The sequence below is a fragment of the Babylonia areolata genome, chromosome 16, assembly GCF_041734735.1.
Source record: "Babylonia areolata isolate BAREFJ2019XMU chromosome 16, ASM4173473v1, whole genome shotgun sequence".
Classification (NCBI taxonomy): Eukaryota; Metazoa; Mollusca; class Gastropoda; order Neogastropoda; family Buccinidae; genus Babylonia; species Babylonia areolata.
Window position 1 is genome coordinate 10074984 of NC_134891.1, and position 18911 is coordinate 10093894.

At 44.2% G+C, this 18911-nt stretch overlaps 1 protein-coding gene across 1 annotated transcript in view; it reads left to right on the plus strand.

Moving 5' to 3' along the window:
• Positions 1 to 14387: 14387 nt before the first annotated feature.
• The window catches only part of LOC143291128 (dyslexia-associated protein KIAA0319-like), a 54821-nt gene continuing 50297 nt past the window's right edge, over positions 14388 to 18911 (plus strand). Inside the window, exons 1-2 of the mRNA XM_076600768.1 lie at positions 14388 to 14722; positions 18593 to 18694. Of these exons, the coding sequence (XP_076456883.1) occupies positions 14599 to 14722; positions 18593 to 18694 (226 nt within the window). The 5' untranslated portion in view covers positions 14388 to 14598. The remainder of the gene's footprint in view (positions 14723 to 18592; positions 18695 to 18911) is intronic.

The following is an 18911-nucleotide window of genomic DNA, read 5'->3' on the forward strand; positions in this document are numbered from 1 at the left end:
CACCACAGGATGCAACTCGCGACAGCCTTAAAAGAAGTATCCCCATGGGTGTACCAGCCAGTATTCACTGACTACAGAGCCCACCGGCAAAAGACACCACCCTCCAGCTGCCGAGCACACCCCACAGACCAAACCTGCCCGCTGACAGATGAAGACAGTGCCACTCCAGACACAGCCATACGGTTTTATGTGCCCTCAAGAGAGAATCCCAAGTTGTAGTCTATCCTACTGTCAACAGGACTTTCCCTGTGGTCAGTGGGTCTTTCCTCACCGTCACTGGACCTTTCTCCAGGGTCAGCCTAGTTCAGGCAAAGAAGAAAGAGAAACACCCGTAGGTGCTGTGGAGGACCCAGAGAAGCACCGGCTGTCTACACCCGCCCTTGGAACAATCCTCAGCACCACCCTTGGAGGCCTGCGCTGTGTTCTTATGTCTTCTTTCACTCCCATCCTTCACCTTCACCTATCCCGTAGTCTTGTGGACCGTTGGGGCGCCACAGGTGATCTGGTAACCAGCATCCTCCAATCCTCTCGGTTTTCTGACCTCCTGATTGTATCTCTCAACCTCAAGCCCGTCCATTCTGGGATGTTGTCCTCCGATCTCTTCCTTTGTCTGCCTCTCCTTCTCCCTCCTTGCACTGTGCCTTGCAGGAATGTCTTGGCAAGCCCTGATGATCTCATGACATGGCCATACCATTAATTGAGCTTGCGTCTCTTGACCAAGGTCAACAGGTCTTCGTAGGGCCCAATGACTTGTCTGATTCTGTTTTCCATACTCCCATATAATATATCCCTCCACTCTCACCTATCAAGCTCAATAGTATGGAGGGGAAGAAAGGGAGGCCGGCCGCGCGCCAGCAGGCCGCTATCTTGCTGGAGGCTACTGCCTGCCGCGAACGCCTCTCCCTCTCTCTGTACTCTGAGTCTCTCTAATTAAGCTGGCAATGAATCTGTTGTGGCTGAAAATTACCTGGGTTCTAATGTCTACAAACAACTGGACAACAGAGAGAGAGAGAGAGAGAGAGAGAGAGAGAGAGGAGGGGAGAGAAGATGGCAAGTTACTCAGCTGTAAAATGTTAACTGCGACGAAAACGTACAGGAGGGAGGGGGGAGGTGTTGGGGAAGGGGGGGGGGGGGGGGGGGGGGGGGCGGGGGGGGGCAAAGAGAGAAAAAGAGATAAAGGTCATGGCACACACACACACACACACACACACACACACACACACAGCTCAGTGCTCGTACCGCTAACCCTCTCTCTCTCTCCATCCTCCCCCCCCCCACCCCCCCACCCACCCCACCCCCGCCTCTCTCCCCTCCCCTCCCCTCCCCATCTACCACACTTACTTTGTCTCTTTTTTTTTTTTTCTCTCTCTCTCTCTCTCTCTCCTTGTTTTCAGCTCGATCAGTGGTGCTGACGTGACAGTATTTACGCGAGACCCGCCGGTCATTCAGATGACGTCGGACTGTTCCAGCACGCAAGCTGGCACTCTGTTCTATGACACTGTACACCAGCTGCATCGTTCGTCAATGGAGATGAAGTTGTGTGTGTGTGTGTATCTGTGTGACGGTGTGTGTGTGTGTGTGTGTGTGTGTGTGTGTGTGTGTGTGTGTCTGTCTGTGTGACTGTGTGTGTGTGTCAGTGTGTGTGTGTGTGTGGGGGGGTCGTGTTCGTGTGTGTCTGTCTGTCTGTGTGACAGTGTGTGTGTCAGTGTGTGTGTGTGTGTGTGTGTGTGTGTGTGTGTTGATCTGTGTGACGGTGTGTGTGTGTGTGTGTGTGTGTCTATCTGTGTGACGGTGTGTGTGTGTGTCGTGTGCGTGTGTGTCTGTCTGTCTGTGTGATAGTGTGTGTGTGTGTGTGTGTGTCTGTCTGTCACCTGTGTCTGTCTGTGTCCGGGGGGGGTGGTCTGGGGGGGGGGGGGGGGGGGGGGGGGGGGGGCGGCTGGGGGGGTGGGGCTGGCTGGGGGCTGGAGGGAGGTGGGGGGGTGCGTGTGTGTGTTTATGATTGTGTGATATATATATATTTATATATATGTATATGTAGTATAATTATAGTGTGTTTGTAAGAGTAAGTGAGAGAGACACGTGTGTGCATGTGTGTGTGTGTGTGTGTGTGTGTGTGTGTGTGTGTGTGTTTGTATGCGTTCGTTGTGTTCCGTGTGTGTGTGTGTGTGTGTGTGTGTGTGTGTGTGTGTGTGTGTGTGTGTGTGTGTGTGTGTTCGCTTTTTAGTTTACAGCGTCTTTTCACTATTTGTGATAATAGATGAGAAAGAAAAAAAAGGGGGTGTGGTGGGGTGGTGGTGGAGGAGAAGTCAAGAAAGCAGAAAAGGTAGAGAGAAAAAAAAGACTAAAAAATGCATACCTAACATGCAACTAAATTCAACAGTAACAATTCAGTAATGATAATAATGATTCAAAACCATGAACACAATTCTGAAGTACTTTAAAGCAGGGCTATCAACCAATGCCTTTAGTGAAAGTTCGACTAGATCTATCATTAAGAACCTCCATTGAAATAACTTTCCCGGCGGGGAAAAATCGTCTGCAGAATAGTTATTCTCTGTTAAATACTTGGGCAAGAAGGTTCGTTAATGCTGATTTTAAACACACAATGATGCACACACTGTGTGTGTGTGTGTGTGTGTGTGTGTGTGTGTGTGTGCGTGCGCGTGTGTGTGTTAGATATTATGTCAGTGTGAACTTATCTCTCCGAACGACAAGAGCTTGACGATAATCATTCTTCAGTTCACTGAGGCGGCTCAGTACTTGTATTATTTTCATCGGAAATTGGTGAACACTTGATGAAAGCAGACAATGTGAAGTTCAGTGTAAACAAACTAAACCCCACCACCACTGGGTAAATCGTCACAGAGAATTTAATTCAATTATTAACTCACTCAGTACGGCCAGTCCTCTCTTCTCCTATACACAGACCCCTCGGATGTCCAGTGGGTGTCTGAATGACCCAACCTTTAGCTTCCGTCGTCAGAATTGTGGTATTCTTTGTCAACATTCACCTCTTCAGTATAAGAGCCTTCCACTTGCAATATTTTGATGGTGGTAATTGGGGGGAAACGCTGTTAACGTCGTCTCTTTCGCCGTTCGTATCGGGAGAGAGTTAAACCCCGGTGAAATAAAAGTGAAAAGGCACAACTCGGAGAAACCGAATACATTTATCTTCAGAGATATAGAGAGGGCGTGGGAGAGGGGGGTGGGGATGGGATGGGGGAGGCGGCCGGGGATGGTGTGAACGAAGTTACTTAAATCTTTCTTCATCTTCAAAGCCGTGAAGCAGAATCAGATAGGTCACTGTTTTGTCACGGAGTCTTGATACCGCGCGCGGATAATCTGCTCAAAGGTTTATTTAAAAAAAAAAAAAAAAATGACGCGGCGTTTCCATTCCTCGCTTCTTTTTTCTTCTTTTTTTTTCTTCACCCCCCCCCCCTCCCCCCCCCCCCCCCCCCCCTTTTTTTTTTTTTTTTTTTAATAAATGAGGAAACTGAATGTGCGATCGTTGCTTGTGACTGGGCTGGGCCATTTTATTTGTATAAACGTTTCTGTGTGGTACCATACGAATACTTCAAGATGGAAAAGGCTATGAAAACAGCTGTCTTTCTGACTGATATTGATGAAGACTGTGTCTAGATTTCAGAAAGGAAACTTGTTGAAAGAAAATAAACTGCCACGAAGGTTTTGACATTTGAGATTGCTGGGAGAGGGGGGGAGGAGAGGGGGGATTGGGTGGGGGGGTGGCAAGCAAACATAGAAACAAAAGTCAAAGAAACGGTCACTGGTATGGAAGGATCATTGACTGTTCAAAGACCGAGGAAGATCCGGTTATGGCATCGTTTCGTGGAGAAAAGTGGAAAGTTAGGGCCATTAGGTAACACGGCGTTCGCTGTTGCGTTTGTTTTGCAGCTGGCTAACAGTGCACTGCTGGTTGGGAAAGCCTTTCTCGGTGAGTTTATGCACTGTTTACATGATATCCATAGAGACTTTCTCGTTGAGGGTTTATGCACTGTTTACATGATATCCATAGAGACTTTCTCGTTGAGGGTTTATGCACTGTTTACATGATATCCATAGAGACTTTCTCGTTGAGGGTTTATGCACTGTTTACATGATATCCATAAAGACTTTCTCGGTGAGAGTTTATGCACTGTTTGCATGATATCCATACAGACTTTTTCGGTGAGAGTTTATGCACTGTTTGCATGATATCCATAAAGACTTTTTCGGTGAGAGTTTATGACTGTTTACATGATATCCATACAGACTTTTTCGGTGAGAGTTTATGCACTGCTTGCATGATATCCATAAAGACCTTCTCGGTGAGAGTTTATGCACTGTTTGCATGATATCCATAAAGACTTTCTCGGTAGGAGTTTATGCACTGTTTGCATGATATCCATAAAGTCTTTTTCGGTGAGAGTTTATGCACTGTTTACATGATATCCATAAAGACTTTCTCGGTGAGAGTTTATGCACCGTTTACATGATATCCATAAAGACTTTCTCGGTAGGAGTTTATGCACTGTTCTCATGATATCCATAAAGTCTTTTTCGGTGAGAGTTTATGACTATTTACATGATATCCACAAAGACGTTGTCGATGAGAGTTTAAGACTTTACATGAAATCCATAAAGCCTTTTTCGGTGAGAGTTTATGACTGTTTACATGATATCCGTAAAGACTTTCTAGGCATGAGATTATAATTGAGTAGATATCCATAGTTTTTCTCTGTGAGAGTTTATGATCGTTTACATGATTTCCATTTTGCCTTTTTTAGGTAACACTTTATAACTGAGTAGGTGATATCCGTATCGTCTTTGTCGATAAGAGTTTATAACTCAGTAGTTGATACTCATAATTATAGTCCTTCTCGGTAAGAATTTCATAACTCATGCCTTTTGTCTTTCTCCTATAGTTCTTCTCGGTCAGCTTTCATCACAAATTGACATAAGTTTACAGCTGGGCCAACGGCAAAGCCCACGCGGTGAGAGTTGTATTGTTATTGGTTTCTCCATTGCAATGGGAAGTCATTTACAGCTTAGTCTTTTAAGATAAGATAAGATAAGATAAGAATAACTTTATTATCTCCACCTGGAGAAATTTGGTCAGGTGCATTATCACAACATAGACAAGTAAACAACATGGGGACCATAACTGTAAAAGCCAACAACAGCCCCAACAAATATTACGAAGATACAAATGTAAAAAATATTACATACATCGTTTCATACATACATCCACACACTGCAGGTAATAACTAGTATTCTTAATGTAAAAACAGAAAGAATTAAGAAACATTATTTGAATATAATTATAAACATAGCCTACTATACTGCACATTGATTATAATAGACAGATAAGATAAGAATAAAGATGAATTGCGGAAAACCACAACCAGATAATCAGCACCCCCCCGCACCGCACCCCCCCCCACCCCACCCCACACACGCAGATAACTTGATCAAACAAGAGTAATAAACATATGTTCTCAAATAAAAGCATTTCACATATTCGCTTTTAAAAACATTGCAATTAATTATTACATCGTAATAATTTGTGAAGGACTATGACTCTCAAACTAGGAGGCAAAATTGCACTGCACTGGCTCTTAGCGCTGCAGCCTTTGGGGGGCTAGTTGGCGGCCTTTGCCCGGAACCATCCTCAACGCCGACTGTCCTAAAACCCGCTTGGCCGAGAGAATGGGGATGTAACTTTGGGCAATACACTCTCCACCATAATCAAATTCTAGCCCAGATAGTCGGGACAGCAGTTACCTCCTCTGCTGTCCTGATGGTCATAGTCGAGCATGACTGACTATCATACATACAGAAGATTTCACAATTTATATAGTCTTTCTCGATAAGAGTTTATAACGCAGTAGATGATATCCACTGATATACATGTTGTCTTTCTCGGTAAAAGTTTATAACTCAGCAGATGATATCCACCGGCAAAAAGTCTTCCTACGGTAAGAGTTTACAGTGACTGTTTTCATGATGACCATATTATATTGCCTTTCCCGAGAAGAGTTTATGATTCCCGTTTAGATGATAGCCGTAATAATAGTCTCTCTCGATGGAAAGAGTCTATTATGTGTATGCAGGCCTCTTAATCGTGTGACCTACGGTGTGTGTGTGTGTGTGTGTGTGTGTGTGTGTGTGTGTGTGCGTGTGTGCGCGCGCACTCTCTCAGTCGAGCCCTTCCCCCCCACCCCCCGCTACTTCTTTGCTCCCACCCCCGGGCCCACCACTGACTTGCCCTTCCATCCGTCGCCCCATCTCTGTCTTCGAACACTCGCCATTTGCATCAGTTTTGCCACTTTCCTTTCTCCCTCTCTCGACACTGGGGGTCTTCAACCACCCACCACCCACCCTCCACACCCACCTGTGTTATTACAAAATGAACGCTAATTAGGCAGCGACACGCACTTTGACACTTGTTTTAATTATGTTCAGTGGTGTGTACGTGGTGAGAGAGGTCCCAAGTGATGCGTTTCATGCCATTAACTGGCAGACGAGTTTTTATAGCGCCATCTGTCGTCGTCGATATGACCGAGAACTCTCACTCGCAGGCAGCAGGTAGGCCTATATATATACTGAGGCCTACTGACACCCCTCCAGGTCCCCACTAAAATACGACTGTCGTGCAGTTTCTGTGTGCCTACACACGTCACTGAGTCAGTGTGTGTGTGTGTGTGTGTGTGTGTGTGGGATGAGGGGGCGAGGGGAGGGGGGGGGGGACGCACGGGTGTTTTTGAGGGGTTAGGCTGGAGGGTACACCTGCGTCTAGTATGCCCGGCGGAGAGGGGTAGCAGGGGGGCGGGGCGTGTGTGTGTGTGTGCGTGTGTGCGTGTGCGCGTGCCCATGGACATAAATAGAATATTTATAGGTTTGTGGTGCTGTGTGCCGTCAGTCGCGTTTGTATGGTGGATGTGTCAGAATACATCAGGTTAATTAAAAAGTTGTACCAGTTCTTCACATCTTTCATTGAACACGCCATTGTTCCTAAAGAAGCATGACTAAACAGTGACAATTTAACATGACTACAATTATGAATAATATGAATGTTGTCTGCCAGGGCCTCGGAAGTAAACTTCTTTTCTTTCTTTTTTTTATATAACTTTTTATTTTATTTATCTATTTCTACAATAGCCGCGAAAAGGGATGATCAGCAATCATGTCTTTCAAAATACATCAATGTATTTTAATTATAACCCTGAGACTGAGATACAGTTAACTGGCGCATCATTAGAAGATTCTTATCATCGCAACACGTGCGCCCGCTTTGCCTGTGATTTGACTCATACAGCAGATGTCCCTTGAACAAACATTGGAAACAATAATTATATGTGTGTTTAACTCACTCAGTACGGCCAGTCCTCTCTTCTCCTCTACACAGACCCCTCGGATGTCCGGTGGGTGTCTCAATGACCCAACCTTTAGCTTCCGTCGTCAGAATTGTGGTATTCTTTGTCAACATTCACCTCTTCAATATAAGAGCCTTCCGCTTGCAATATTTTGATGGTGGTAATTGGGGTGAAACGCTGTTAACGTCTTCTCTTTCGCCGTTCGTATGGAGAGAGTTAAATATATCTACAATGAGCTTAGTTATTTGAACCGTACGTCGTTGATAAGGACTGATGGTCTTTGTTATGTATAGGAATAGACAAGAGTGTGCCTGGCGTAGTATTTGGGTCTCAGAAGGACATACTCATGAAATCCGAATTGAGTTAGTTCCGGGGCCGATCTCTGCCGCTTGTCTCTATTCCCCTTCAGTGTATTGTGGTCAAAGGTCGATGTGCATCAAACCAGTACTGAGTTCCCTTGGACTGAACAAAAAGTGAGGACACCAGCACTGAAACTGACACGATGTGTGTGTGTGTGTGTGTGTTGGGGCTCATGTACGTTTATGTGTATTTGATTGTGATTTCATATCTTTGAAACTGCATGTTTGTTGCATATCTGTTATGCATGTGTGTGTGTGTGTGTGTGTGTGTGTGTGTGTGTGTGTGCGTGTGCCGTGTGTATGTGTGTGCGTGCACGTTTCACATTTATTTGCTTATTTACCATCATTGCTGTCTCCTTTTTTGTGCGCTTAGACTTGACTTCATCAAGATTTTGCGCCTTATGAATATTATTATTATTAGTAGTAGTATTTTTATATGTTTGTGTATTTATCTATCATTTTTTTTATCTATTTATTTTATTTTATTTATTTATTCATTTATTTTTCTCAAAGCCTGACTAAGCGCGTTGGTTTACGCTGCTGGTCAGGCATCTGCTTGGCAGATGTGGTGCAGCGTATATCAGTGGATTTGACCGAACGCAGTGACGCCTCCTTGAGCTACTGATATTGATACTGACACGATTCACCCCTCAGGTTGTTCTTCAACAAAACTGACCATGAACCGCTGCACATTACTGTCATTTCACGAAAAAAAAAAGAAAGAAAGAAAAAAAAAAAGCAGTAGAAGTAGTCGTCGAAGCTTGCTTGGTGTTTTTTTGTTTGTTTGTTTGCTTGTTTTTGTTGTTGTTGTTGCTTGATTTTTATCAGCTGTTAATACCGTGGGCCGGGAATCGCTTCAATTCAAGACTTCACTGAGTCAGAACACGATATTTCAATCTGAGAGTGAAGTACAAACCCTTTCTTTTTGATCAAATCGATACTGTGCCGAACCAGACGTACACCTACCCGAGATTCATCCGCATTATGTATGTATTGCCGGAAATATTTAGCCCCCACCCCCCTCCCTCCCCACCCGCTCCCTCCATACGAGCGTGCGTCCCACCCCAACCCCCACCCCTCCCCTGACTGACTGACTACGAGGTGAAGACCATATTTGTTTTGTATTTGTATTTGTATTTCTTTTTATCACAACAGATTTCTCTGTGTGAAATTCGGGCTGCTCTCCCCAGGGAGAGCACGTCGCTACACTACAGCACCACCCTTTTTTTTTTTTTTTTTTTTTCTTTTTTTTCTGCGTGCAGTTTTATTTGTTTTTCCTATCGAAGTGGATTTTTCTACATAATTTTGCCAGGAACAATCCTTTTGTTGCCGTGGGTTCTTTTACGTGCGCTAAGTGCATGCTGCACACGGGACCTCGGTTTATCGTCTCATCCGAATGACTAGCGTCCAGACCACCACTCAAGGTCTAGTGGAGGGGGAGAAAATATCGGCGGCTGAGCCGTGATTCGAACCTGCGTGCTCAGATTCTCTCGTTTCCTAGGCGGACGCGTTACCTCTAGGCCATCACTCCACATCATATGGAATGACGAGAACATTGCACTCAGCTCCAAAATGATACTGATGCGTTCCTTGGTCATCTCGACCTTCCTGTACTGGTACGCATGTGAAACGTGGACTCTAACGGCAAAGTTAGAAAAGAGGACACATACCATAGAAATGAGATGTAGAAAAGAGGACACATACCACAGAAATGAGATGTAGAAAAGAGGACACATACCACAGAAATAAGATGTAGAAAAGAAGACACATACCACAGAAATGAGATGCAGAAAAGAGGACACATACCACAGAAATGAGATGTAGAAAAGAGGACACATACCACAGAAATGAGATGTAGAAAAGAGGACACATACCACAGAAATGAGATGTAGAAAAGAGGACACATACCACAGAAATGAGATGTAGAAAAGAGGACACATACCACAGAAATAAGATGTAGAAAAGAAGACACATACCACAGAAATGAGATGCAGAAAAGAGGACACATACCACAGAAATGAGATGCAGAAAAGAGGACACATACCACAGAAATGATATAGAAAAGAGGACACATACCACAGAAATGATATAGAAAAGACACATACCACAGAAATGAGATGCGGAAAAGAGGACACATACCACAGAAATGGGATGCGGAAAAGAGGACACATACCACAGAAATGAGATGTAGAAAAGAGGACACATACAACAGAAATGAGATGTAGAAAAGAGGACACATACCACAGAAATGAGATGTAGAAAAGAGAACACATACAACAGAAATGAGATGTAGAAAAGAGGACACATACCACAGAAATGAGATGCAGAAAAAAGGACACATACCACAGAAATGAGATGTAGAAAAGAGGACACATACCACAGAAATGAGATGTAGAAAAGAGGACACATACCACAGAAATAAGATGTAGAAAAGAGGACACAAACCACAGAAATGAGATGCAGAAAAGAGGACACATAAGAGGACACATACCACAGAAATGAGATGTAGAAAAGAAGACACATACCACAGAAATGAGATGCGGAAAAGAGGACACATAAGAGGACACATACCACAGAAATGAGATGTAGAAAAGAGGACACATACCACAGAAATGAAATGCGGAAAAGAGGACACATACCACAGAAATGGGATGTAGAAAAGAGGACAAATACCACAGAAATGACATGTAGAAAAGAGGACACATACCACAGAAATAAGATGTAGAAAAGAGGACACATACCACAGAAATGAGATGCAGAAAAGAGGACACATACCACAGAAATAAGTTGTAGAAAAGAGGACACATACCACAGAAATGAGATGTAGAAAAGAGGATACATACCACAGAAATGAGATGTAGAAAAGAGGACACATACCACAGAAATGAGATGTAGAAAAGAGGACACATACCACAGAAATGAGATGTAGAAAAGAGGACACATACCAAAGAAATGAGATGTAGAAAAGAGGACACATACCACAGAAATAAGATGTAGAAAAGAAGACACATACCACAGAAATGAGATGCAGAAAAGAGGACACATACCACAGAAATGAGATGCAGAAAAGAGGACACATACCACAGAAATGATATAGAAAAGAGGACACATACCACAGAAATGATATAGAAAAGACACATACCACAGAAATGAGATGCGGAAAAGAGGACACATACCACAGAAATGGGATGCGGAAAAGAGGACACATACCACAGAAATGAGATGTAGAAAAGAGGACACATACAACAGAAATGAGATGTAGAAAAGAGGACACATACCACAGAAATGAGATGTAGAAAAGAGAACACATACAACAGAAATGAGATGTAGAAAAGAGGACACATACCACAGAAATGAGATGCAGAAAAAAGGACACATACCACAGAAATGAGATGTAGAAAAGAGGACACATACCACAGAAATGAGATGTAGAAAAGAGGACACATACCACAGAAATAAGATGTAGAAAAGAGGACACAAACCACAGAAATGAGATGCAGAAAAGAGGACACATACCACAGAAATGAGATGCAGAAAAGAGGACACATACCACAGAAATGAGATGTAGAAAAGAGGACACATACCACAGAAATGAAATGCAGAAAAGAGGACACATACCACAGAAATGAGATGCAGAAAAGAGGACACATACCACAGAAATAAGATGCGGAAAAGAGGATACATACCACAGAAATGAGATGTAGAAAAGAGGACACATACCACAGAAATGAGATGTAGAAAAGAGGACACATACAACAGAAATGATATAGAAAAGAGAACACATACCACAGAAATGAGATGTAGAAAAGAAGACACATACCACAGAAATGAGATGCAGAAAAGAGGACACATACAACAGAAATCAGATGTAGAAAAGAGGACACATACCACAGAAATGATATAGAAAAGAGGACACATACCACAGAAATGAGATGTAGAAAAGAGGACACATACCACAGAAATGAAATGTAGAAAAGAGGACACATACCACAGAAATGAGATGTAGAAAAGAGGACACATACAACAGAAATGAGATGTAGAAAAGAGGACACATACCACAGAAATAAGATGTAGAAAAGAGGACACATACCACAGAAATGAGATGTAGAAAAGAGGACACATACCACAGAAATAAGATGTAGAAAAGAGGACACATACCACAGAAATGAGATGTAGAAAAGAGGACACATACCACAGAAATGAGATGTAGAAAAGAGGACACATACCACAGAAATGAGATGTAGAAAAGAGGACACATACCACAGAAATGAGATGTAGAAAAGAGGACACATAAGAGGACACATACCACAGAAATGAGATGCAGAAAAGAGGACACATACCACAGAAATGAGATGTAGAAAAGAGGACACATACCACAGAAATGAGATGTAGAAAAGAGGACACATACCACAGAAATGAGATGTAGAAAAGAGGACACATACAACAGAAATGAGATGTAGAAAAGAGGACACATACAACAGAAATGAGATGCTTTCGAAGACTCTTGGGCAACACGCATAGGGGTCACATAACCAACGAGGATGCTGAGGAACAGAATCAAGCAAGCCATCAGGCCCTATGAAGATCTTCTCACCACTGTGAAAAAAAACAAAAACACCGCTAATTATCTATCACAAGCGTATAATTTACGCCAGAAAACACTGATCATCTCATCAAACTTGATGTAATACCTCCGATATCCATACTTGCTGTACGTTGTGATGTTTGTCAATGTATTGGATGGTCGCGTAGTTACTCGTTTGTTTATTTGTTTATTTAATTTTTCTTCTTCTGTTGATGTTTTATCATAATTGATATGTGGATTCAGTTATGTTGCCTTTTGTGTACGATACTGATTTGTACCCCCGTGACAGAAGGGCTATTTGATGTTGTCAATAAAAAATATGTCAGTGTCAGTGTCAGTGAAAAAAACGCAAATTGCGGTGGTATGGGCACATCACAAGATCAACAGGACTTGCAAAGACGATCCCGCAGCGCACTGTACAATGAGGGAGAAGGAGAGGCGGACAGAAAAAGAGATGGGAGGACAACATCCCAGAATGGACAGGTCTGAGGCTGAGCGAGGTCCTTAGGGAAGACAACACCCCAGAACGGACAGGTCTGAGGCTGAGCGCGGCCCTTAGGGAAGACAACATCCCAGAATGGACAGGTCTGAGGCTAAGCGAGACCCTTAGGGAGGACAACATTCCAGAATGGACAGGTCTGAGGCTGAGCGAGGTCCTTAGGGAAGACAACACCCCAGAACGGACAGGTCTGAGGCTGAGCGCCGGAGACCCTTAGGGAGGACAACATCCCAGAATGGACAGGTCTGAGGCTGAGCGAGGCCCTTAGAGAAGACAACATCCCAGAATGGACAGGTCTGAGGCTGAGCGCCGGAGACCCTTAGGGAGGACAACATCCCAGAATGGACAGGTCTGAGGCTGAGCGAGACCCTTAGGGAAGACAACACACCAGAATGGACAGGTCTGAGGCTGAGCCCCGGAGACCCTTAGGGAGGACAACATCCCAAAATGGATAGGTCTGAGGCTGAGCGAGACCCTTAGGGAAGACAACACACCAGAATGGACAGGTCTGAGGCTGAGCCCCGGAGACCCTTAGGGAGGACAACATCCCAGAATGGACAGGTCTGAGGCTGAGCGAGGGCCTTAGGGAAGACAGCACCCCAGAATGGACAGGTCTGAGGCTGAGCGAGGCCCTTAGGGAAGACAACACCCCAGAATGGACAGGTCTGAGGCTGAGCGCCGGAGGCCCTTAGGGAGGACAACATCCCAGAATGGACAGGTCTGAGGCTGAGTGAGGCCCTCAGGGAAGCAGGAAACAGAGAAGGATGGAGGAAGGTGGTTGACAGGTTGTGCCCCCAAAAGATCATCCAGACTAAGGGACTGAAGTGAAGTGACACTGACGGTTGTACATTTCTGGAATCACTTTCAGTCAGGCCGGTCGCCATTCTACTGACACTCGCACTGACAAACGGCAGCTGATCCGGACACTCCATGAGACTTGCTTCAAAACCATAAAGGCACAGAAATTGGCCATGGGATTGGTACGCTGAATTTGAACTGCATGAAAGGTTAATGAAACGTGGGTGTGTATGTCATTGCAACTGAAGTGCACACAAGAACACAGCAATGCCACACGTGCGTCCCGGCGAAGCACGGGGACGGAGGGGGATGTCAAGGTCAAGTGCGAAGGGGTGTGGGTGGAGGGGGTGGGGGGTGGGCGTAGGATAGGGATGTGTGTGACACTCCAAAATGAACAAACTGAAACCTTTACAAACCTGTGGCCCGACAAAGAGACAAGTATGGACAAGACAAATGAAAACACACACATACGCACGCACAGACACAAACACACACACACACACACACACACACTGTCACCTGAACTTCACGTGACGAACAACATTACATCCTCAGTACAACAGATGTCCCAGAAAAAAAAAAAGTGAAGTGAAGGGGGGTTGGGGAGGGGGGGGGGGGTAGAGAGAGAGAGAACAAACTGGAGAGATAGAGAGGGTAGGGAGGACACACACACACACACACACACACACACAAGCCAGTTGGTAGGTAGGGACAGAGGGTGGAGTGTTTGGTGAAGTGGAGGGGGGTGGGGGGAGCCGAGGGGACTCGAGGTATAGTTGGTGGCAGGTATAGGTTTGCCGGTGAGCAGAGATGCTGCTAACAGACTGATCATCAACTGGATGCGGCAATCAATGCTTATTGTTTGTCACTAACTAACGAGAGACCAGCGCGGCCCCTAGTCACTTTCCATACATGTACAAGCTTCAGCGCTCCGGCGGGCCGCAGTCACTTGAGTGTGAACGTTTCTGTCCGTTTTAGTGGCGGATGACGATGACGATGACGATGACGAGGAGTGTGTGGTGGTTGGTGGTGGTAGCGGTGTTTGTGTCTGTGTGTTGGAGGGTTTGTTCGTGTTCTAACACAGAGGCGGCGACGGGTGTCGACAAAGGTAAATGGGGAAAAAAGTTTTAGTTTGGTGTGTGTGTGTGTGTGTGTGTGTGTGTGTGTGTGTGTGTGTGTGTGCGCGCGCGCGCGCGTGTGTGTACCGGAGGGGGGTCAGTGGGGGGGGAGAATGTGCCACTTCAGTGATAACCGTATGCGTGTTTATGTGCATCAATCAGAAAGAGAGAGAGAGAGTGTGTGTGTGTGTGTGCCAGTGTGTGTGTGTGTGTGTGTGCTAGCGTGTGTGTGTGTGTGTGTGTGTGTGTGTGTGTGTGTGTTTGTGTGTGTGTGTGTAAATATTTGTTCAGTTTATATATGTGTGTGTGTGTGTGTGTGTGTGTGTGTGTGTGTGTGTGTGTGTGTTAATATGTAAACGGCGCTTGCGTGTTAATGAATGTACGATGAAAATATTACGTAGACCTACTCAGTTGACACTTCACGGGGTAGCGCTATGATAAATTCTAACGTTTTGCCTACCTGAAACAAACTGCAAAAAAAAAGTTGTCAATACAGAACTACATTATTCCCGGCCGAATACAAATAGCCCTGTGTATGTGTTGATCGATTGCTTGACAATCAATTTCAGTGTGCATTACTGATCAGGCTATATATAATTATGGAAGCGTGAAGGCCGCCGATGTGAAACTGACAGGTTTCAGTGTGACTGAGAAAGTAAAGGGAATTATACAAAACTTCCGCACTTGGAAATGTGCAGGAAGCCAGTTTATAGTGATCGACGGCCAAACGGACTGAATCGCAAGGTCACTACGCACACACACGGATATACTCTCTCTCTCTCTCTTTCGTTCACAAGCACACACACTACTACACACACATACGCGCTCACACACACACACACACACACACTCAGCTCTACCCCCACACACACACACTCACACACACACTTAATTGCTCACTCCCGGCAGTGCTGAGCGGGTAGACTGCTCTTTAATGTTCGCCATCGTTCTCTGCGGGTAACTGTGGGCACTTAAAAACGGCCAAGGCCGCTGAAAACAGTCACACATGGGGTAATGATATGATTATAGATACTGATAACCGCGGGGGCGGGGGTTTGGGGTGGGGGGGGGGGGTTTGTGTTCGGATGGAGGGAGCAAGAGGGGCAGTGGCCGGGTTGGGGTAGTGAGGTTGGCTTGCTTCAAGTAGAAAAAAAACCCATCAATATATGTAACTTATATGAACTGAAATGGCAACTATATAGAATAGTAACAGATTTCCTTTAAAAAAAATCTTCTGTTTTGTGGTTTCTTGGGTTTTTTTGTTTTTTGTTGTTGTTTTTTTTGTTTTGTTTTTTTCTGCCCCATCATCTGCACCGTTTCAGTGGCATTACTCCCCCGCCGCTCATTTAGATTCCCCCATACAAGGCCACACCCGGGTTCGTCCGTTGCAGTTCCAGCGTCGGCAGTCCACAGGGAACCATCGATGTTAGGTCGCCAGGAGTTTTCTTGTTTCTCACTCAGGAAGTTTTTTGTTGTCCCCTGTGTGTGTGCGTGTATGTTTTACGGTTCGAAAGTCTGTTTCGCTATATTTTACCGTCAATCGATTCGACGAAGTCAGTTTTCTCACTTTACACTTATTTTGTGTGCCAGGAGTGTGTGTGTGTGTGTGTGTGTGTGTGTGTGTGTGTGTCTGCCAGTGTCTGTGTTCACTAACAATTACACTATGATTAGACAGCGTGGGTTTGTGCGTGCGAGTGTGCATCAGTGTTTCAAGTGTTGGTGTGTGTCACGGTATGTTTTTGGTTGTCAGTTGGCATGTGTGTCACTGAGTGTGTTGTGTGTGAGTGTGTGTACAGCTATGGGGGGAGGGGTGGGGGGCTAGATTTTTTGGGTTTTTTTTTAGTTATCTTTTTTTCTAATCTTGATCACCTTATTCCAGCGCAATGAATTTTGACACACATCATTGTGAAATGAACAGTTTTGTGTGAAAAACCTGATTAGATCGAATTTCACAACCAGCACTGAAAATTATGTCAGAGTTGTGACTAGAGAAAAGACCAATCCCGGCATCCCAATCCAGTCCAATGCAACACGACTGACACAACACGACACAGCCGGACTGAAGAAAATAAAGGCCACAATCAGATGGTCTGACGTCAAAATGTAAAGAGACCTCACGCGCTATCTGACCATGAAACAATTCTTAAACTATTTGACGGCGGTTAATCATTTCATCTCCTGGCCTCATTGTCTGTTAATTTCCAGTTGAAAAACCACCGAGGCTACCATGTGTTTGTTCTGTATTGTCCATGTGTTCTGTGTGGCTTGTTCAGGATTAAATAAAAGCTTATTTGTGTTTGCACATTTCTTCTGTCCTTACTGCTGTGTGCACATGTCAGATGATCGGTATAAGGACAGGCCCGGCGCTTCCTTTTTCGAGGAAGTGTCTGGGTTTGTTCCAATGTACCCGGTTTTATTTACCTGTGTGCTAGCTGAATCGGTAGCGTAAGCAGCTCTGACTTGACTTCAAGTTGTGTACCATGTGAATGGAGAGAGTTATTACTCTTTACTATTTGTTAATCATTTCATCTCTTGGCATCATTGTTCGTTAATTCTTTAAACATGCAATGCGGATGAATCGTTGATACATCCGGCTGTCTCGGTGTATACCCACTGATCCTCCATTAAAAAAAAAAAAAAAAAAAAAATTTAAATCTTTTTTCAGATTAGTGGTGTCAGTGTACCAAACGACATATTTCCCTAGCAGATCTAAATAGGTTAACGTGCATAGGCTGTATTTACTGCAGCTATGAAGCGCCAGGATACTCTTTGTAGTAGCCACATTATTGGCTGACGAATTTCAACAAAAAGGAGATTGTTTATTTTCTTTATTCATCTCTATATTGCAAGTTGCAAAAGGGCGATTGTGCCGTGTGCAGCGATATACCAACATGGCTGTCACTGAATGAACAGCAAGTTCACTGGATTCGCGAAAGCGACTCGATTCATGTTCTTGCTGATGTCAGTATTTTGTTCAAAGGCAAGTCTGGGAATAGTCGCACATTAGCATCCTAAATTCAGCTCCAGGAATTTAGGATGCTGTACTTGCGACCTGACACACTTACCGTTCATTCCGTCCCCGCCACTTTAGAATCCTAAATTCAGCTTAAGTGCGACATCAAGTTACCGCAAGTCTGTACATACAGGTTATGATTTATATATGGGAGCCAAATTCTTTTGATCAAGTTGACAGACTCTTATCCAAGTGCGCGAGTTGCATAAGAATATGAGCCTCGATTGATCAGATTACGTATTACATTTCGCTACGAGATCTAAATGGCGTGTGTGGAAGTCATGAAAATAGGTCAGGGACGTTTGGCTGATTGCAGCATTCCGACATTTTATTTCACCAAATGGTGCAGATTCCTGACAAAAGACTTTCTGGTTCTTGTCCTCTGGTGTCACTTCATAGATTTACCCCCGTCTTCATTGTTCGAAACGCCATGTTAGGATGCATGCACGCCCATCGTCAACATCATGCAGACACCAGGAATTTTGCTGTATTGATGAAGTCACCTGGATTTCATTATTCTTGGCCGTCTGAAAATGTGATGCACTTTCAAAGTATTTTAGCCTTTTTTTGTGTGAGTTCAGCGGATGGTGATATTGAGCTTCCCATATCATTGGTTGCTTCTCTTCTGAACGTTCTTTTGAAGTATTGCCCCCCCCCCCCTTTTTTTTTATACAATAATAACTAAAGGATACCAGATAACATTGTCATAATTATAGGGCCTATAACAACAAAAACAATAATAGTGATGATATAATGATGATACTAGGAATGATGATTATGATAATAACAATAAAGATGATACTACTGCCACTACTACTATTAATGATAATAATAATAATCTTTACAGTGACCAGGCTGACAGTGTCCGCAGGGGACAACAAAGAACTGCAACTTCCAGAAGAAAATTCAGCCATCTTGTCAGCCTTTGCTCTGCCGCAGCCTGAGGAAGGCAAGTGTCTTATGTGTGTGGTCATTATTATCAAAGACCTTCCATACCGGATAACAGTCTTTGGTATTATGGACAGCTTGGACAATAAACTGATAAAATAAAATAGAACAAACAGGTAGAGTTGCGTTTAATGACCTATTGGCTTGTGTCCAAAAAATCAAGTTGTTAAGTTCAGTCTTGATGTGAAGGTTCTGTGGTGTTCCAAGGGGTGGGGAAA